Raw genomic sequence first — 23,015 nt, forward strand, 5'->3', positions numbered from 1 at the left:
GCAGAAGATACACTTTCAGCAGTAAAGCTGGGTGATCCAGCAAACTTGGTTCACTTGGGTATAAAACCATTTGCTATTTGTTAGCAAGTGCTTTTAATCCTGGACCAGATCCATTCCAGGTTTGCTGGATCTCCCAGCTTCACTGATGAAAGTGTACCTTCTCTAGTCTTGGAGAGCTTTATTAAATCAGGCCCAATATGTGAATCAACTTATGTTCATGATTCATATGTTTTTTAACTGAATCCAATGTGTACCTTTGTGGGAAAAGTTTTGTTGGAAACCTGTAATGGATCTGGCCCAGGATTAAAAACATTTGCTAACAAATAGTAAATGATTTTAAGAAATTTATTCCAGGTTTGTTGGATCACTCAGCTTCAATTTTGAAACTGCATCTATGTGCCTTGGAGAGCTTTAATAAATCGGGCCCAATACCTCCAAAGATTATAGCTGGCAGCAGAAGGGAACCGTGCACATTAGGCAAGTGTTTTTTTTGTTTTGTCTGGATCACCCAGGTTCAATGATGAAAGTGTATCCTCTCCAGTCATGGAAAGCTTTTTTAAATCAGGCCCAATACACCAGGCTGCTCATTTCCCTTCTTGCCTTACAATAAAGGATGTGCCCTACACAAACCTTGGGCCAAAACCTAATTGCATTTATTAAAATAATCTACCTGTTCCGACTTACAAATAAATTCAATTTCAGAACAAACCTACAGTCCCTATTTCAAATGTAACCCAGGGACTACCTATATATTCAAGTTTTCTCAATCATAGGCAGCAAAACCTTCCATTGTTCTGCAAAAACGTTTTTTGCAAATATAAAATGTTCAGTAAGGTTAAAAAGCAAGCCTAATTCCTCATTTTTTTGAAGGGGGGGGTGTATTGAAAAATAAAAATTATTTCTGCTAAGTTGTTTACACGTTTATTTTATTCAAAATAAGATTTCAGAAACTGCTAATACAGGCAGATATTCTAAAATTACAGATTGTATGTACAAGTTTGATTTAGTAAGGAATAAATCGATATCAATTGGATAATAAAAGAAGATTTGCTCATTTTAATCATTTAATTATTTGCAAACAAATATTCTGTCTTTTCCCCCCTTGCACGTGATTGGGCACTCAAAAAAGAATAGTTCCATCATATTTAGTATTTAAGTAAGTAAAAAAAACTTCTTTGCTAAGTGAATACATTTTTTATTTAGGATTTTTCTGAATGTTATGTTTTAAAATGTAGGCACTGACATATTAACGGTTAATCAATTAATAAATAACCTGTTCTGTATTTTCAGTTTAGATTTTAAAAGCATTTCTTCTTTCTGAACTACTACTATGTTTTAATCACTGTTCAAGTCTTAAATGCAAACAATGATGTTTATATCTATACTTTTAGATTACATCACCAAGTGTCCTCTGCCTGCCTGTTCTAAATGTTACAAGGATTGAATTCAGCTTCTACAGTGAGACACGATGTATATTGGAAGAGCTGGATATCCCTGAAGCATACCTAACCTTCAAAGATGAAATCAACCTGCACAGGCTGAATGATGAAAGAAGTTTATCAGTGACACTTGTTAACTTTAGTGCCTTCACCAGGTAATATATATACAACCTGTAAAAATGTTTGTTTGATATTTTATGTATGGTGGCATATATGAGTGACCACTCTCACTCCCCTAATTAAAAGTATCTACAAAGTCATGCATTGCAGTTAAAATAGATGGGACAGGTATGTCCAGGTGAGTAACAGCACATTGGACAGCATGGTCAAAGCCAGATATCTTCTGCACTGAGCATTTACATTAAGCTTTGTTCTGCATCTGCTGGGAAAGTGGTGATGGTTAAAATGAAAGTTGTTAGTCTTAATACTATTTCTGAGATTTAGGGCTTGAAGCAGTACTTACAAAATCAATACAAAGAGGTCTACAATCTTGGCCCTGACATCCTTAGACAGCTCTTTGGTCCTGGCCATGGTGGCTAGTTGTCTTATACAGGTACTGTAACAAGCTTGGATTAGGAGCACTCCCTTACAGAAGGTGCTCCTAATCTCAGCATTAAGTGAAGACACCTTGGAGCCTGAAATCTTGATGGTTGATAGGGGATCAAACCTTGTTTCACTTATTACAATGCAGATCAAGCTCTGATTTTTGAGCACTGGATTTTTGAGGGTTCTTTTGTTGTTATTCTGTCTCTCACAACTACAATAAACCTACCATTACAAATATAGACTGGTCATTTCTTTGTCAGAAGGCAAACGTAAAAAATCCGCAGGGGATCAAATACTTCTTTCCCTCACTGTATATATATATATATATATATATATATATATACGCAAAATGAATGGTGTGAATATTCTCCAATATAGCCCAATTATACAATTATCCAATATAGTCCAGAGTGGATAACTGTTAAATGTTTACAGTTTATATTTGTGTGAACATTCTGTATTCCTTAAATTAGATTGGATTTATTAACTGCTGTAAAGGTTTGCTGCCACTGTGAGGTTTGCACAATCAGTCAATTGTTGTCATTATTTCTTCAGCAATAAAATAAACCTGCGACTGTATGCAGCAATCTGAATAGGCATTTTTAAATTCTAAATGTGCAACAATTATTATGAAAAATTTTAATTCCCACCTCATTTAGCCTTGCATTCTTTGGATCCTGTCCTGTTTCTAAGGCAGTTTCTGTCTGTCAGTTAAGTTTAATAATGGACAAGGATATCTTGTTATAAAATGTCGGATGTATATGCAAAAGAGAAACATACTTCTTTAAATGTCAGCACTGAAAATGTTTGAACAAATGTCACTTTTTTTTACTGAGTATGGGTGTCTGGTAAAAGTAGGGAACATATTGGGTTAAGGATTAAGGTTAGGGTAAACAGACCTAAAGTTGCCTATCAAGGCAAAATGACATAGTTCCGCTACAAAAAATAACACCATGATGCATAATTTTTAATGCTTCTCCACCATTCTGGTCATTCATCGGTCCTGGGAGCCTAACCTTGTATAAGCTCAAATTTACAGTGGGTTAACTTCTTCTCCTCATAATGTGACAGTGTTTGGGAATGGAGACTCAACACTTCTAGATGTTGGAACGTTTTATCCTAAATAAAATGTTTGAGCTGGAGTTAGGCTTCAAGGGTAATAGGGGAAGAAAGCAGGGTCAGCTAAAGGGTCATTTTCAGGTTGTGTTTAAAGTTTAGAGCTATATTACAGTTAAGGATCGAATTTAACAGGTTAATGATTGGGGATAAAAGAAGAGACAGGAATAAGTGCTAGGAGGAGTATTGAAGATAAGTAAAGGAGCATCTTTAAATAGAAAATTTGGGTTAGCAAGAGGTTTTCGTGTAATAGATATTGGCTAATTATGACAGACATACCTGCCACAATGAACCCCTCCAGCAATGAGACCTCAGTGCTCCTCTTCACTGCTAGTACTTCTATTTTCCCTCCCTTTTCTAGGTTTGAAGTCTTTGCCCTCTTTATTAACCAGGTGCTGATGATGTATGCATACGAGTTACTTAACTCAACACATGAAAATCTATGACATAATAGACCTACACAATCTCTGCTGTCTTAAAAAAGCCTGCATGTCAGCAGTTTTTTTTTACAAAATAAACTGCTTTCTAACATTTCATGCTTGTTTTTCTTTTCATTTTATTATCTTTCTATCAACTTAATCTAAAGTGTAGCCAATGATTTGTTAAGTGTCAAATTTGCTTTAGGACATCTTTTTCATTCACAGTGAAGATGAAAGTTTGGCACCATCAGTTGTAAAAATCATCAATCCAGGAAAAAGATTTGATGGTGATCAAGATATCCATGACTCATCTTCTGCCTTAGTTTTAAGAGAGATTCTAGAGGATGCACCGGAACTAGTTACTCACCAGCTAGCTCATCTTCTTAGAGGTGAGTGATTGATTCCAATGTAACACATTGAAAAGTTTAATGGAGTGTTTCCATTTCTGCTCATGCTGAAAGAGTGTGATCTGTTCTTTGGTTAACAATCCCTTAAGAGACCGCAGGAGGCATCGTAAAAGAAGCAGGGAGTAAAGAGTTTGTTAAGAGTAGCATCATATTGAATATTAAAAAATGAACACAGAAAATAGACACAGGCTGTCTTTACTGAGTTAAAGCACAGGAATATTAAGTGATGCTATCTGAACATCAGTTGGGTGGCTTGAACAGCTTTGATGGTTGTTTTAACTTTGTGTCCTGGGGCTGTATGGCGTTGGTGATAATGACACGCATGCCCTACAGTGGACAATGAATATGGATCAGTGTCCTGTGATTTCATACTTAAGATTTTGCTGGTCAAAAAATGTTTATATAATTTTATTTTGATGGTGAAATATGTAACTTTCATTATCCTTCCATTATCTGAAACTGCTATAATCAAAAGTCCATTATGTGCCTTCCTTTTTGTCGGAATGCCCTATGTAGTCACGGCAACAGCAAGCAGTGGGGATCAAAACAGTCATAAATGTGAATATTGTCTTTTCTTAATGTTGTGCTTTTGTGACATACCAGACCAAAGTAGGCTGCTGGGTATAATTCACATAATTTACTTAAAGTGAAACTACTGAAGAATAAAATGTAACTTTGGACTTGAATAGGAAGTGTTCACAGTGGCATATCACTAGACACATCGTGGCTGGTTTGCTAAAGTAGTAAGGAAGTTTACATTACATAAAATACTTAATGCACATTTTTACTTACAAAGTGAATTTTTACTTTACAGGGGATCTTCCGTTTTTCTTTATTTTTTAGCCAATCATATAGAAATCAAATCCTCCATTTTATTTTTATTTCTATTGCACGTTTTTTTTTTTGGAAATTGAGTTTTCACTACATTTACTAATTTAAATGAATATTACCTTTCAAAGTAAGCATGTTTTAGCCTTTAGGTAAATCAGGTCCATTGTTTATCTTTACTGCTAAAGAAATTATCCTTGACTTAAACTGTCTGAAAACAACTAAAGGATTCTTAGCCATTTTTACAAAATTAGGCTTTTTTTGGAATTTCAGCCAGTACTTTCTATTCCTGTTTTTTTAGACCTAAATGCTTAAATGTACTTGAGGTCTTTAAAGATTTTCCATATATGTAGAAAGAAAAAAGCACAGGAAACCCCTAGGTTCAGGTAGATAAGCGGATGGAGTTAGTACGTTTGTCCAGCTTAGTATTGGTCACAGTGAATATAATCGGAAGCTTAAGTAAGCTTCTGTTTTGTTTTTTTTTGTGTCAAATTGCCTTTAGAAGAAACTGTCTATACTTTTTTTTTTTACCACACGATAACTGTCATTTTCTGCATTGAGTGCAAGAAAAAAACTTAAAAAAAATAAATCACACCTGAATTTTGGTACTACATTGCTCATTCACTGTATACATGTGAACAGTTTGACTTGCCCTGGAACTGGCTATCCCTTAATTTCACACAACTAGTGTGAATGGGGGCCCTTTGTAGTACAGGTAGTCCCCATGTTAAGGACATCCGACATACAGACGACTCCTAGATAGGAACCGGGGATTCCCTGCTCGCTCATGTGCAGGACGGAGGCTGGATGGGGGGAGGGGGTGGTTTGCATGACTTGCAGAAGAAATCTTTTGCTAAACACAGCTGAGGTTGTGGGTGATCTTAAGAGTGGAGCTGATCTGTAACATCTTGTAACTCTTTAATGACCAAGACAAAATCTGCAGTCATTTTCACATACAAATTCAACTTAAGAACAAACCTACAGTCCCTATCTCGTATGTAACCCGGGGACTACTTGTATAGTAGATATTCTGGCCTGTAGTAAATGTTAGCCAAGAAATCTAGCCAGGAAAACAGCTTGTAACTTTGCAAGGTAGTACAGCCTACTATATTCTACGACCTTCCCACTAAGTGGAATTCTGTTGTCCGCATGCTTCAGGGGTGTCGTACCAGTGAGTAAAATGGTCAGTGATGAAAAGGGCTCTGTGTATCAAATTTCTAAACTCTAATGAACAATAAATACTACTTACTTTTTAACATTCAAATTAACATTCAAATTTCCATAAACTAATAATGAGGTCAGTTGCAGTGAGGTCATGTCCATGAGCAGGGTTTGAGAGTTGCAGCTTGCTTTCTTGGTGTGGCATATTTTTCACTTCAGCATGTTGCAAAGCATAGTATTCAATTTCATTAGAACATAGATTAATTACATAAAAATTTTGGCATCTATTCTCGACATCTAGAAAATAATAATGTTTTAAAATTGTAATTAACTGGTCTTTTCTATAGGCAACCTTTGTCCAACCTCCAAACTTATAAACAAAGTATCAAAAATACCAAAATACATATTTTTTTGTTAGCTGTAAGTATACTTTCAATATGTTATCCTTAGGAAGCCTACTGTTTTGCTGCTTGTCTACTGAGGATGAACAGCTACCCACAGAACTGGAAGAGATTTTGGTCACCCTGGAGCAAAGGTTTCCTGAATTACTACCTCGAGAAGACATTATTAGTAGTCTACAGGAGTCCCGACTGCATATACAAGGTACATATCTACATATCAACTATTTTTTTCTTTTAAATATGTATAAAGAACTATTAAATCATGATTATATTCCTTAAAAACCAAGTTGTAACTGGATATACATTTTTATAATAAAACAGTTTACTTTTACAGTAAAGACTGCAGGTACTAATAATACACATTGACCTTGCTAGAAATCCAATCAGTTCCAAACTTTCTGCTTTTTCTGTCTGTTCTACACTTACCAGCCCTGGCCAGTTCTCACCCCATGAAAAGAGAAAAGGAAAAGAGGAGAAGGTTTTCTGTAGTCTTTCACACTGTTCTGAAATAACAACACTGCACCTCTGTAGATATGGTACATTGATTAAATATTGTCAAGGATAAAAGGTGCATTACTGCAGGAGCACCTGGTAAAATAAAGAAACTTAATGCAGCTACTACATCTAAGGACTGGCAAGCTGTTTTATAATATATTTGTGATCTGGACTTAGATACACTTTAACAGAGTTTCTACGTATACAAAGGAATACCATTTATATATATTTACAGATAATTTATTATTACTTGGATGGCATTATCATCCAATCAAGGATGCAACAGTAGACCTTGAAAATTAGACATAGTAAGCAATTAGCAAATGCAAACAGCGGTCACACTATCAAACTAAAATTACTTGACCTCTGTGTTGTAAATAATAAACAAAATGTTACATGTAATTTATTTTATACAGTAAAAATATATAATTATTTTCTTTATATGTTTGAATTTGAGGGCTTTTGTAAATTTGTAACAATTTACAGTTTTAAACACTTTTATCATTTTGTACAATTGTTACACTGACTAAATGTATGGGTAATACAGAGAATAGCAATTAAATAGCATTGCATGATTGCCTTAATAGTGCAAACACAAATAAATACACACATAAAAATAATTAACAAATGTTTTCACTTTCCATTAAACAAATAATTACCAGCATATTCTTCTAGCATGTTGTCAGCATATTCTTGTAGCCATTTGATTATTCTTTTATATTCTTATTCATTGAACCCAAAAATATCAGATATCATTTTCGCCTCTGTTTACTAGTTGTGCCATTTAAAAGGCACTTAACAAAAACACCAGTATATTGGGCTCCGACATTATTATTACACAGTGTTTATATAGCGCCATCATATTACACAGCACTGTACAGAGTCTGTAGTCATGTCACTTGCTGTCCCTTAGAGGGGGTGACAATCTAATGTCCCTACCTCAGTCATACGTCTTTAATACAGACTAAGGTCAATTTTGGGGGGAAGCCAATTAACCTTATTGCATATGTTGTTAGGATGTGGGAGGAAACCCACAAAAACACAGGGGGAACCTGCAAACTCCATGCAGATCATGTCCTGGCTGTTTGCGGTTACATTTGGTAACCCATACTGGGTGCTGGTTCTGGGACAGTAGCAAAGTGGGGTTGGTTAATAAAAAATCAATACCAATTGCTAAGTTTAGAGCTAACAATGCAACCAACATTGAGTCCATCCAATACAATACATAATGATATTCTATTATTATAAATTTACCTATCTCAAATGCATTATTTACAGCTCTCGCATATCAAAGTGTAGCCATGTAGAAGACTGGTTGAATTGGGAACATGTTTTACTGTTTTTATGCAATCTGCTTATCAGAAAAAAACAAACAGGGATACAGGTAACATAATACATTTGAAGAGAACTCGAGAACTAGAAAAAGTACACATAATAGGTCCCAAGTATCTGTGTTTTATATGTGTTCTGAGAACTGATATACTGATTTACTAATAAAATGCATCATAAACAGGTACTAGTATTGAAGATATCATACTCAAAGAATTCAAGGAATTGTCTGATGGAGACATTAAAGTAGCCATTACAACTATGCACATGTCTTTGGAGGTAAGGCAAGAATGTTTTTGCATACATAAACCGTTTTATTTGACATCAAATTTATACCAATCTAAATATACAGCGGATATAAAAAGGATACACATCCCTGTTTAAATGCCAGGAATTTGTGATGTAAATAATAAATGTAAATAATAAATATTTTCCAAACTATTCCCACCTTTAATGTGACCTACAACAATTCAATTGAAAAACAAATATATATAATATAAACAATATAAAAAATAAAAGACATATGATAAGATGGTTGCATAGGTGTGTACACGCCTAAACTAACACTTGCTCAACAAGTGTTACAACTATGAGGGGTTGAAGAAACACCTGAAGGGGCAACGTTTTGAAGATGGTGCTGAGAGCTGGTTTGCGGCCCAACCAAAGGACTTTTAATTGAACGGTATAAAAAAGCTGCAACTACGCTGTACCAAGTGCATCAGTCTCAGGGGGAATATGTAGAATAAATGTGTTATTTTATAACTCTGGCTCCTGGCTTCTTTCTGGGCAAAGCCAGGAACTTCTCAGCACCCCCTCGTATGTGCCATGCTGATAAGACTCCAGCCCAAGAGGAGTGAATGCTGTAATTAGGTCAAATGGCACATTCACTCTTCTTGGGTAGGAGTCTTATCAGCATGGCACATCCTGTCTGGGCAAAATTTCCCACTTTTCCTAGCAAAAGTGCTCCAAATCTGTCAGATTTTAAGGACATTTATTTTTCACAGCCCTCTTTAGGTCACGCCACAGATTTTATATTGGATTTAGGTGTGGGCTCTGGCTGGGACATTCCAAAACCATAAAAGTCTGTTTGGTACAAAACAAAACTTTTCCTCACCTAGAATACCATCCCTAATACCATCCCTAAATACCAAGAACTAAGAATACTAAGAATACCATCCCTAAAGTGAAGCATGGTGGTGGTAATATAAAAAATATGAACACTTCCAAATACCAGTCATTTATGGCCCAAAACCCTCAGACGTCTGCTAGAAAGCTGGAGATGAAGAGAAATTTCACCTTTCCAACAAGACAATGACCCCAAGCATACATCCAAATCGCCTAACCTTTTTATTTTTTTATATTTTTTCCCCTAATAGTTTTTTTTTTATAAGTAAGCTTTACAAGTTATAGGTTACAATAAAGGTGAGAAAATTTTGAAATCATGTATTATGATTATGTATTATATTATTAAAAAAAAATAAAACACCATTTTTTTTTCTAATTTTGGTTCTGTACATTACCAAAATTAATTTTAAATGAAACTCAGTTGAACTGCAGACTTTCAACTTTAATTCAGTGGGTTGAACAAAAAAATTGCAAAAAAATTTGAGGAACTAAAGCCTTTTTTAACACAATCACTTTAATTCATGGGCTCAAAAGTAATTGGACAAAATGTAAAGTTGAAAATAAAATGTTCATTTCTTACTTCAATAATACTTGGTTGAAAACCCTTTGCTGGCAATGACAGCCTGTAGTCTTGAACTCATGGACATCACCAGATGCTGGGTTTCCTCTATTTTAATGCTCTGCCAGGCCTTTACTGCAGCGGCTTTCAGTTGCTGTTTGTTTGTGGGCCTTTCTGTCCCAGAACAAGTTTAGTCTTCAACAAGTGAAATGCATGCTCAATTGGGTTTAGATCAGGTGACTGACTTGGCCATCCAATAATATTCCACTTCTTTGCTTTAATAATCTCCTGGGTTGCTTTGGCTGTATGTTTTGGGTCATTGTCCATCTGTATTATGAAACGCCTCCCAATCAATGTGACTGCATATAGCTGGATTTGAGCAGACAGTATGTCTCTGAACACCTCAGAATTCATTTGGCTGCTTCTGTCCTGTGTCACATCATGGATAAACACTAGTGTCCCAGTGCCACTGGCAGCCATGCACGCCCAAGCCATTACACTGCCTCCGCCATGTTTTACAGATCATGTGGTATGCTTTGGATCATGAGCTGTTCCACGCCTTCTCCATACTTTTTTCTTGCCATCATTCTGGTAAAGGTTGATCCTGATTTAATCTGTCCAAAGAATGTTTTCCAGAACTGTGCTGGCGTTTTTTTTTTAAGCAAAGTCCAATCTAGCCTTTCTATTACTGAGGCATATGAGTGTCTTGCATCTTGCAGTGCACCCTCTGTTTTTATTTTCATGCAGTCTTCTCATGGTAGACTTGGATATCGATGCGCCTACTTCCTGGAGAGCGTTGTTCACTTTGTTGGCTCATCCACCACTGTTGTCTTCCATGGACGTCCAGGTCTTTTGGCATTGCTGAGTTCACCAGTGCTTTGTTTCTTTCTCATGATGTACCAAACTGTAGATTTTGTCACTTCTAATATTGTAGCAATTTCTAGGATGGGTTTTTTCTGTTTTTGCAGCTTAGGGATGGCTTGTTTCACCTGCATGGCGAGATCCTTTGACCGCATTTGTCTGTTAACAGCAAAATCTTCCACATACAAGAACCCCCCTCAAATCAACTCCAGGCCTTTTATCTGCTTAATTGATAGTGAAATACCAAAGGAATTACCCACACCAGCCCATGAAATAGCCTTTGAGTCAATTGTCCAATTACTTTTGAGCCCCTGAAATTAAGTGATTGTGTAAAAAAAAGTCTGACAAAAGTTCCTCACATTTTTATGCAATCTTTTTGTTCAACCCACTGAATTAAACTCAAAGTCTGCAGTTCAACTGCATCTGAGTTGTTTCATTCTAAATTAATTGTGGTAATGTACAGAACCAAAATTAGAAAAAAGTTGACCCTGTCTAAATATTTATGGACCTAACTGTGTATCCACTGTATAAGCCTAAAATGCATGTAAAATATTGTGGATATTTATTTCCACAAACCGCTCTAAAATGTCATGAAATCCATTGTCAATGTTTTGAATAACTATTAATATTATTAATCTATTTTAGACATGGATGTGTTACAATAAGATTGCTCTCTACAACCACATTAATAATTAAAATATGTTTGTATTTATTAGCTTAGAATTGTAAATGTCCTGTTAAGTTGACACTGCTTGATGCTGTTTCCAATGGTATTAGTGTTGATGTCAAGGAAACTACATTCCCCTGCCCTCATCTGCTGGTGGGACTGTGCAGGTTGAAGCTGTGATTCCAACTTCATAAATATATATATATTTTTTTTTACTTCACATGTTACACAAATGCCTTAGCAATGTACACATGAGCCTGCTGGTGCTCTGGCTACTTGTTTGTCTTGTTCCTGTTAGCTCCTGCAGTTATTCCATGCTCCCTCAATGACGTGCATAGGTACACATTGCAGTTATATAGGCTTGTTTGTAGTTATTGTTCACTGTTTGCTGTTGTTTGAGTTAGTTGTTGATTATTCACCATTGTTTGCAGTTCATTCTGTATATGCTGCAAGAGCTGGTCTTTCCTGACAACAGAAATGTCTAACTGTTGTCTCACCTACCTCTTTTGCAGACATTACTTTGCATGTTCAGGTGATCACAACCTTCAAATTAATGGATATTCGTAAAAGTTTTTAGGTGTCACATATGAATCATTTGCATAAATGCACACCACACCCTTGATCAGTACTCCAAGGTATAACCATTAAAGATTTCCCCCTACAAATACATTACATAAACCTAATTTTTATGTAACAAGGCAGAGTATGCATTTCAATTTTGAAGAGGTTTCTTTTCCCTTTTGACATTACATTATGATGCCCTGGTTAAAATAATTTGTATAAATTGTTTATGTAGCAGTGAGATTAGAATGAGTCATATTTAGAAAGTTGTGAATAGGTATGATTGTTTATGATTTGCATTCTCAAAACTGCTGTATGACATTTCACTAATATGAGTATTTGATACACAAATATCAGACTGAGTTTTCAATGTGTTCAATGGGATTGGGATGTTTAAGGGGATAAGATTTTTTTTCATTAATCATTACATTTGTTGTCGTTTTTTTTATTTTTTTAATATATCATTTCCCCTATGTTTCTTATATAGCAAATTCTTGTATTCCCACTGTCACAGACCACTTAGGTCTACACTGACTTGAATTTTTGAAATGCTCACAAATCTCCATACAGCATTTGTATAGGTTTTTAAGTGTTTATAAAGATGTTTTAAACCAAGATATGTGGCAAAGGGGAGTTAGAATAGGCAAAAATGCCTAAAAAAGCCCTGAATTATGTCACTGGCTTTCAAGTGCCTAAAGTGTATCTTTCATTTTAAACTAGTGCTTCATTCAATTACCCTTTTCCTGGCCTAGGGAGGTAACGCTCACTCAATGTACTGTATCTATAGAGGAGTATTGTTGCCTCTGTGGTCTAGTCTACTGATTTGGGCTAGAAACATCTCCCCATCTTCCTATTTCCATTATGAGTTTACTGTATAGGGGGTTTCCAGGATGCTAGAATTCCATCAGGATGATCAGTTTTAATATACTTGCAGAAAATGTTAGCGTGAAAAAAACATATGAAGGCACCACATCCAAGGACTGGTAAGCCTTAATATAATACATTTCCATTCTTGCATTTAGTGTATTTATATAGTACTACAGACTACAGAATTTTTTTTGTGTGGTGGCATTAAAAAAACAAGATTTTATCTTTTCTAGAAAGCTCCACAAAAACATTTGTGAGACTAAACTGGTTTAGTTATAACCTGTTTTTCTGGAAAGAATACACAAGAGATTAGTAATGTAGGCGGCACATATAAACAACTGCAAAACCTTTCTATATTCCCCCAATTGTCTGTCAGAATAATTAATGATGCAGATTTTTGAGGAAAGCACATCTTCCTGTAAGCCCTGCCAGTTGCTTGATGTTTGTAGAAAAAGCACTGTTAATTGGCATTTGGGCCCCCATAGAAAACTTCTCCAACCTGTATGCTGATGCAGGCCTCAGGTGGTAAACTTCTGCAGATCTTAGCATCTTGAGGATGTTTGGTGTGTCTCACTATGCTAATATTATTTCACCTGCACAAAAAATGGGTTGTTTTTTTGTAATTTTAATACAGAGAAAGTCATGGGAAATTAAGGTAAAACATTATTGTAATATATGCAGAATACAAAGGCATAGAATGTGGTTGTAAATGTAGGCATTTGAGACAAGGATCTTAAAGCGTACCTAAACTCTAAATTTCCTCTTTACATAAAAGAGTAGATAATCCTTATATGTAAAGGGAAAATCCTATTCATTTTTTTATTTTTTTTAAAATGCAACACCTCCCCTTTCAGTCTTTATCACCTAGGCGATCAAGACTGAATGGGAGCGCAGAGGCTCCCGGGATACCTACGTCACTCATCCCGGGAGGCTCTGGGTGCTCCTTCTGCACATGTCCTAATCTTGGACAATGAGCAGAAGGGACATTTTTTTCTATTAGGGGAAAGAGATGCCGATCTCATGCAAGCGCAGTGAGATCGGCTCTCTTTTTCCTCCCCTTCACAGCAGGCTACGTCACCTGATCTCTCAGATCATGGGATGTGCCAAGAAGACTGTAGAAAAAGAAGGAAGTGAAGATTAAAGATTGTGGCGCCCAGGAGAAAGATGAATTCCTGGACAATGTGGGACCTGCAGGAGTAAAGTGTAATTTTTTCATTTTCAGTGTAGTTCCGCTATATTTTGGGTAAACAATTTCAAATGAAAGCAACCTATCTTATTGAAAGTTTCCATTGTGCTTGGTGGAAACTTACTTGGTTCCCTTGTAATGTACATTCTACAAAGGCGTTTTAGCTGCACCAGCAGGTAGTTTTGTTTTTGAGACCGTTTAATGGCCAGAGGATGGATGCTATGAGTAATAGATACTTGCTTTTTACAGCATATTGTTTATATGTAGTACACATACATTTCAACACCTTTATTTGTATCTATTTTGTAATCTGTTTTTTAAATTTGTTAGTTTTTTACATGAGCAGTATATCAAATACCCTACTTAATGGTAGGAAAGTAAAGATTGTAAATGCTAACAAGGTAAGTTGTTAGAATGTGGAGTTCAGATTAAATGTAGAATGCAGAATTTAACATGAGCACAATATTGTGCTATTTCATTTACTTTCTATACGTCGCTCCTTACACTGATGGAGCCCTTTGGAATTGCAGGAGACTTGCAAAATTTGCATACCAATGTTCCCTTAGATTTGAGATTTGTTGGTGCTTATTTTTTACTTCTGAGGCTAATTTGGATACTCATATATGGTAAAAGGTGTACTTTGCAATGAACCCTAATGTACAAAGCAACAGGTTTACTTTAAAGCCTTTCTTCTCAGCAGTTCCTTATCTGCCCTATTTAACCACAAGGTGTAGAGAAAGACAAACCTGGGTTGCTCAGATCAGATACAGGTAGTTCCCGGGTTACATACGAGATAGGGACTGTAGGTTTGTTCTTAAGTTGAATTTGTATGAAAGTCGGCACAGGTACATTATTTTAATAAATGCAATTAGGACAGATGTTTGTCTCAACGTATTATTAGGCAGCGTGATGTCAGTTACTGTATAAAATCCTCACTGTGAGCTAATCACAAACAAAGCAAAAAAAAAAAAACTAGGAGTCGTCCGTATGTCAGATGTCCTTAACCTGCGGACTACCTGTATTACACAAGGCCGAGAATTCCACCTGCCATTATGTGTCAGTACCAGTAAAACTAAAGGATTCATATGCTCCACTGTATGTGAAAGTTACAAACTGACATGTTATTCATTCATAACAAATGCATATTACAACATAAGATGCCATTGAATGTTTACGTGAATGTATGTTGTATTATGGATTTGTTATGAATGAATAACATGTCAATTTGTATACAACTATCTACAAGTAAACATTATTTGTAAACTTTTATGAAACAAAAAACCCTATGTTTCTTTTCTTCCAAATAATTTTGTCTCCTAATTAGGGGTTGGCATATCCTTTTTATTGCCAAACTAAAGACTGTTAGAAACTTCTCCACCTGTATCCAAATACTTTGAAATGTATGTTTCCACATTTGCATCACACAGCAGTAATTAGGTGTAAAGGAGCAAAAAAGATTAACGAAGATTAGGATTTTGGCAATTTACTTACACTCAGTTACCTTTAAATATGGCCATAAATACATCACTTATGCTTAGAATTGTATAAAACAAATATACAGAAAGGGATCAATCATTTCACCTATATAGTGATTTCTGTTTGTATGTTTTTTAGGTGCTATCTTTCTGTCATTTTGTATTCTTCCTCAAATGGAAATTACAACACAAATACTGGATAACTCAATATACTCAAAGACATCAAAGTTCTAGCAGATTATAAATGCTTAAAGTTTGTCAAATAAATTGTTTCTTTTTACAAATGTAGTATCACTGAATGTGTAAGTAATTCTGTTTGATTGAAAATAGAGCTTTCTGCCTTTCGTATAGCGTTTCAGCAGGAGCTTCCCGTTGTGAGAAGTTAGGGTATATAAAATAAATGATGTATGGAGCTGTTGGAATGCGACTCTTCTTGGCTACCTTATATCTAAGGAACATTAAACATAGGGCTCTCGTTTAGCAAATAAATAACCATTCATTTCAGTAGCTTCAGACCCCGGACTTTTGTGCATATTCTGCAAAGATATTGAGAGGCCATTAGGGATTTAACATAAAATATATTGCCAAGGGGCTTCTTGTAGTCCTATTTTTTTGCCACATGGTGTGTTACTAATGTGCATAAATGGGCTTAAATGAATGTGTTGTCTATGTTGCATTTGAAATATGTATATATTTATATATTATTTTCTAATTGTGTTTAAAAACAAAACATTAAATATGTAACTTTATTGGGTTGAAAATTTAAAGTATACACATAAATCAACTTCAATTAACTTAAAAAAACAGACATTCCCTTGCTATAACAAGGAGATACTTATTACCTACAATGCAAAAATTACATGATTGCTTGTTTAATCACAGTAATATTGATTACAATTGATGTACTAAAAACATTATGCAAGTTTACAATTACCAATTTTCCACCATCTTTTGGAACTTTTACAAAATGACAATCAGTAATTATTAGTTACCATTTGTTAGCTAGTGTCTAAACCCTGTGCATTTTTTGCTGACTGAGGATGGTGTTGAACTTTCTGAATTACTGGCCTTTGAACAAAAATGAGAATATTAATATCTATTCATCATCTCAGCATAGGCTAGTGATTTCTTGCTCCTGACATAAGATGTTCTGGAACTGTGTACTTAAAGAGGTTATATATTATGAAAGTAAATGAAATAGATGTCAAACACCTAGACAACATGGTATTATGTTTATGTTCCCTGACCTGATCATTTTTACCTAAGACAGGCTTGCCATAGTCCATGGTTCGAACTATATCTCTGTGTAAAGGGCGAGCTTTGGGTAGAGGAGCACGTCTTCTTCCTATGAATTTTGAATTACTGGGCCTGATATATTAAAGCTCTCCAAGGCTTCACTAAACTTTCATTAGTGAAGCTGGGTGATCCAGCAAATCTGGAATGGATTAATCAAAATGCAGGATTACCTAGGCACATGGTATTAGTTTGCTGGCATTAAGGAAGTGGGAACTGCATTGCAGCCTTGTCACAAGTCTAAAATTTACCTCTTAGCTAACTATTCGTACTGATCTAAACTTTCCTATTTACCTTTAACATGTACCTATAATACTTAGTCTCTCTTAAACCACCTAACATTAACCTTTAACTTCAAAAACTGTATTTGACACACACAATCTATGCTCCCTAAAGTAAGCCCTTAAAGAATATCTAAACCAAAGAACAAACATTCAATATAATGCTGATTACCAGTCCTTAAACGTGGTGGCTGCATTCACCTTCTTTCATTTGAATTCTGCTGACTTTTGGCAGAAATCTAGAATTATTGTGCACTTCCTTGTTATCAGCCGTCAGTTTACCTTTCTCTGTGTCTCCCTGCAGTCCAGCTGTCCAGGTCCCATGACAGTCTTTAGCCAAGAGTGTCACCTGTTAATCTTGAGCATCTTCCTCAAGCAATGGCTGAAACCACCATGAACTAACATGTCATTACATAAACTGCATCCCTTATTTACACTATGTTGTGTTATGCCTCTGCTAATACCTGATTGCAACTGATAATAAAATTTTCTTTTAGCATCCCTCTGTAAAAGATGTATTTTACGGTGATGTTAACGTGAGACATAAAGCAAATATTTGGGATTACTAGCAATATCACAACAGCCATGTGGTCAGACCACCAAGTCAAATGCGAGAAAAATGCAATTTAGGAAGTCAAAAACAGCAAGGTATGGGAGCTTAGACAGACTGAAAATAATCAGTAAATCGGGAGATCGAAACCAGGTCTGTTTGTGTAAGGGCACAAAAAGGGATCTTGGAGTAATCTTAAAAAGTCAAAGAGGGTTGTAAAAGAGGGCAAAGCTGGAAAAGCAGCAACAGGTGAACAGCAGAACTCAAGAATAATAGGATGAAAAGCAGCAAATGCAACAGGTAGAAAGCTACCCTCATGGAAGACAGAAGAAATGATAGCAAGAAGCAACAGAAAACCTAGCAGTTGCACACATTGTGAAAAACCCATCACTGGACAAGTCTTCTGTCTGACTATGACACAGAAGCAGGTCAAACGTGAGATCTGAGCAACTGAGTAGACCTTCTATATACATATTGCTTCCAGACGTATATTTTACTAGTTTTTTATTGCCCGTTTTTTGTAAAAAAACACATGTGGTAAAGTGACTGCTGCATTGCATTTTTTAGGGCAGGTTTCAGGATGATGACAATAAATTAACATGTCTATATAATGTGTGTAGAGAAGGCCAGTTGTACCCTTTATCAGAGGTTTGTGTGAGAGGGTGACAAACAGGAGCCCAACAAAGACAATTCAAAAACACATTGAGAACTTATATCAATATATGCTTAAACAAACATCTTCATATCAGGATTATAACGTAATATTTTAAATAACAAAGGAGTGAAAAGAACTTTTAAAATTAAATGAACCTGTTAAATCTTAGTTTATATGAGATTTTCATAAATGTACCAATTCCCAAAGTTTCAAAGTGTTATACAGTAGGTGTGACCATTTTCTACGGTGGAGTGCCTATGTGCTTGTACAGTGTGTTGGAAACAGTGCTGTGAGCTAAGGAACCCTATGTCCTTGCTGAAGTTTGTTATTTAGGTGTCAGGGTATTTATTTTATTCAGCCCTATACCTAATTTGCACTTAGTAAAGTTATAAAGCAGTTAAATAAGTCATTGTACTTTATGGTTGTACTTCATGTGCTAACAATGTGCCTGCATGAGCACAGATGTGATTTGCAGAAGTGAACTGATAACAAAGATTAGTAAAACCTGTTTATGAGATGAGCTCAGCAAAGCAGGAAGCAGGTATTGAACAAGTTTTATGACTGGCCAGATTTCAGGGTTAACACAGGAGAAAAGGCTCTTTTGATTTGAGTAAATTGGTGAAATAAAGGGTTGCCTGCACACTATAATGTACAGAATGCCTGCATAGTATGGGAACCATTCACGACACCAGAGATGAAGTGACTGTTTTGATAGCAGTCGAGATATCATCCCTGTCTCCCCTGGCTCTTTCTACTTATCCTCTTGGCTTCAGGGGATACATGATTTACAGCCCCAATATTGACATCCTAGGGCAGGGGTGGGCAAACTTTTTTAGTCAGGGGCCACAATCTGAAATAAATAATTTGACAGAGGGGCCGGGCCGAAAGAGTGGGCGGGGTTATGCCATCATGATGCCACTGAACATGACAACATGATGGCATAAACCCGCCCACTCTCCCATCGCAGGCTCAGAGATTGCGATAGGAGAGTGGGTGGGCTATGTCACTGCACACGAGTCCACTCTCGCATCGCAGGCTCAGATGCGGGGGACGTGTTCTGCGGCTCTAGCCGGTGGGCCCCCTTCAGCGGGGTCCTTCTCCTGACCCTGCTCGGGGTGGCACCGGCCAGAGCCGCGGACCACCCAGAGGGCCGGAGAAGCATCCCTATTAGGCCATATACGGCACACGGGCCATAGTTTGCCCATGCCTGTCCTAGGGTCTAAGAAGGGGGTTTATACAAAACATGGTAACTAAGTAAATATCAAGAGAAACTATCCAAGAGGGGAAGAAGGAATGGGAGGATACTTTTAAAGTATTGACTGCAGTCTGGCTTTAAAGTATACTTCCAAAACTCAAATTGCATATTTTGTTTATTTTTTAATTTCTCTTCAGTTGCAGTATTCATGTGTTTTATAACAGTTAAAGCCAGAGTGTACAAGAATGCTTGATAACATTTTCATCCTCCTATTGATCTTAACTGTCCAGCTCTATCTGCTTTCTTCTAAATATGATTGACCACACTTTTGCTGGCTCTGCCTCTAAACAAGAAAATTTACTCGTCCATTAGCCGAAGCATCAGCTGCAATATCTGAATTCTTCTCTCGGGCACATCTTTGCCTTATATTATAGAATATGCAGTTTTAGACTACATGAAAAGCAATCTAATGTGATGGCATTGTTGGTACCTAGGTAGTGGGGAAGGCAAAGCAAAGTTACGTCTGCTAGGTTGGTAATAAAACAAGGGTAGGAACTTATTTTTTTCTTACATTGTTATAACAATTGTTAATATTAAATCAGTGTTGCAGTGTTCTGTTCAGTGTCATACGAGGGGGATTGTGGAAATGTATAACTATGACTTTAGATATCCTTTAAATCTTTTATCCAGCATCTTTTGCGTGTATTATTTGACAGCCAAAGTAATGAAACAACAGTGCTGAAAAAAAACCATTAAGCACTATTTTCATAATTAATATTAATTATTCAATCGATTGGAGTATGTTCTATGCTCACTTGCTTTGTGTTAAAGGTGTCTCTCATTCCAATCTTAGAGAGTTTGAAAGTATGTACAGTCTTTTCTAAATACAATGCCGTAATCCCTAATTTACCATTATAGTATATTTTTAATACCACATGCAGGCGTGCAGTAGTTCATTCAGTCCTGGCAGCTGCAGGGGAAGCCAGGAAGAGCCTGGTATCCTTGCTTCCTACGCTGATCGATTTCTAACAGAAGAGGACAAAGAAAAAAAGCCCTGCCTGATCGCAGATTTTGAAAGTGGAACTTTTGACGTGAATATAAGACAGTTGTCTATCAGTGTGTAAAATGACACTTGTAAAACATTTGAAAGTATTATCACCAAAATAAAGTCAGTCTTAGTACTTCAATCATATGTAGATCATATGAATGACATGCAGGTGACATCACTTAAAGTTTAACTTTAAGCCTAATAACAAAAATTGTGAATAAGCAGGCTTTTTTCCTATTTCGCAGTACAGAATTCTTACCTGCCTATTCGAGTTCTCTTCTGCAATGTCAATATATAAATATACTGTTTATATGTATATCGTGTGTGTGTGTATAAATCATTATACCAGGACTAATATACTCCTGCACATACAAAAGTTATGCTGAACCCAGAAAGGGCTGTTGAGAAGATGCTGACGAGGTTGCTGTAGGATGTATTGTTGGAGATTAGTATAGTTTCCCTTATAACCATTTTGTTAACCATATTTGGTCAGAAATTACTATTTTCTCCCCTTCACATCTTAGCTATTATTTTTCTGTGGACTTATTTTTAAAAAATGAATATTTTAAAATATTTTTTACCATCAGTATTTTTTTATTTTCACTTGTTTTAATTGTTACACCTGCTATATAGCGTAACCTCATCACACGCACAGCTCCAAGACTTTTCTAGAGCTGCCCCAACTCTTTGGAATGTTCTACTCGTCCTATTCTGCTTGCTCCTCGTCACCACACAAACACATGTTTAGATTCATGTATTATTATTGAACTGCTGCTGTAACTTTTTATGAAGATTTTTGAATAAATACACAAGCTTTTTATGATACAGAAGAAGACGATCCTGTTGTTAATGTGCCCAAACAATAATTTATAACAATATTACTTTTTTTTTTTTTTTTTTTTTACAGCGTTTTTTTACAGTTCACCAAAAATATCTAAAAGAGTGGGAAAGGCAACCCCTATTTAATGTACAGCGCTGCGTAATATGTTGGCGCTATATAAATCCTGTTTATTAATAATAATAATAATAATAATAAAAAATATAGCAGAAACACAATTGTAATGTCACTTTAAATAGGAAAATTGTAATATAAAATATGTGCTTATATACAGTAGAATAATGAAGTTGAAAACATATTTATCCTTTTTTATGTTTTTGTTTCTAATGATTGTATAGAAATCAAAAAAAGTGAAGAGAAAGCTTAGTTTGACCTCGAAAAGTGGTGTGTGTATTATTTTTATGTATTTTTTTTTTAATTAATGACAAGGTTTTTGCCAAATTGTGAAAATTGCTGTGGTCCAAAAGAGCTGAAATAGTTAAAACAGAAATCAGATTTACAATGTTTGAATTATTGGCTGGAGATATTGTGCCTTCACAATTAAGAATGTAAATGATACTTTATCCCACATGCTGGGAAGCTGATGATCTGTGCAGTAGGTTTGAGTTGAGATAGGTCATTTTAAACATTGTAATCTTTTTGGACATTTGGGTTTTTTCCACTTTTTGTCTAATCATCATTCCAGATATTATTTGCTAAAACATCATTATGAAATGTGTAGTACACAATAGAAATATTCTCAGAAACTTAAACAGTTCTTAGTAGGATTTAAGGTAAAGAAAAGTGTTCCTTTAATAGAGGAATGTTGTCCTTCGCAAGTGTGCTTTGTTTATTTAAGACACAGACAAGCTACACAAATGTAATAGTCTTTTGTGCCTTGTGTCTGTTTCCCACCCTAGAGAATATAAAAGCTATCTCTTGACTTTTCTGCTCATTCCTACAGTAAAACTCTCTGTATTGGATAATGCTTGTATAGAACATTGCAGTGAATTTTAGAATTGTACATGTCACTGAATATTGATTTGTAGCTATGAATAGTAAAGTTTTGTTCAACCTTTTGTTCAACATCTCTTTCGCAACGCATTTGTGTATTGTTGTCAGTGCTAAAAGCTCTGGTTATCTTATACTAGATATGTATTTATGTATGGATATGTTATGTTATTATATGGATATGTAAAAGGTATTCTTGGAAAAGAGCACACTTTAGGGCTGATTTAATAAACTTACCAAGACTGGATAGGATAGACAATCATGGGGGGGGCTGGGTCATCCAGCAAACCTGGAAGGGATTTCCTACAAACCATTTGCTATTAATTGGCAAATGCTTTCAGTCCTAGACCAAGTCCATTCCAGGTTTGCTGGATTAACCTAGGTTGCACAAATATAGTCTGTCTTCTCCACTCCAAGAGAGCTTTAATAAATCAAGCCCATTGTCTATCTTTGGAGGCTTCTAACAAACCGTTTAGTTAATTAGAAACATGGCAGTCCTGAAATTTAGGGTAAAAAGCCTTTGTATGACCTTTAATCCGCACTGTAATCATTCTAAGGTATTCTTTGCACAGTGGCTAAAGCATTCAAGTTTATTTTCTTCCTTTTCTCATAGACACTTGTATATAACACCTAACAATTCCATGTGTCTGTGGGGTCTCCTAAATGATGGATTGTGCAGCCTAATAGACAGTTGTCACATATATAGGAGTTCACCAAAGGTTT

The 23,015-nt window shown here is 35.8% G+C and overlaps 1 protein-coding gene across 8 annotated transcripts in view; it reads left to right on the forward strand.

Annotated features, from left to right (window-relative positions):
• PRUNE2 (prune homolog 2 with BCH domain) overlaps nt 1-23,015 on the forward strand; it is a 125,272-nt gene that overhangs the window by 28,623 nt on the left and 73,634 nt on the right. For all 8 annotated transcript variants that reach the window (XR_011919760.1, XR_011919761.1, XM_072404118.1 and 5 more), the window contains exons 3-6: nt 1,392-1,594; nt 3,746-3,909; nt 6,367-6,519; nt 8,326-8,420. Coding sequence is in view for 6 of the 8 variants with exons in the window: in XM_072404118.1 (XP_072260219.1) it covers nt 1,392-1,594; nt 3,746-3,909; nt 6,367-6,519; nt 8,326-8,420 (615 nt within the window). In the remaining 2 variants the exon portion in view is untranslated. The remainder of the gene's footprint in view (nt 1-1,391; nt 1,595-3,745; nt 3,910-6,366; nt 6,520-8,325; nt 8,421-23,015) is intronic.

Source organism: Pyxicephalus adspersus, chromosome 3 (assembly GCF_032062135.1).
Source record: "Pyxicephalus adspersus chromosome 3, UCB_Pads_2.0, whole genome shotgun sequence".
In the NCBI taxonomy this organism is placed as follows: domain Eukaryota; kingdom Metazoa; phylum Chordata; class Amphibia; order Anura; family Pyxicephalidae; genus Pyxicephalus; species Pyxicephalus adspersus.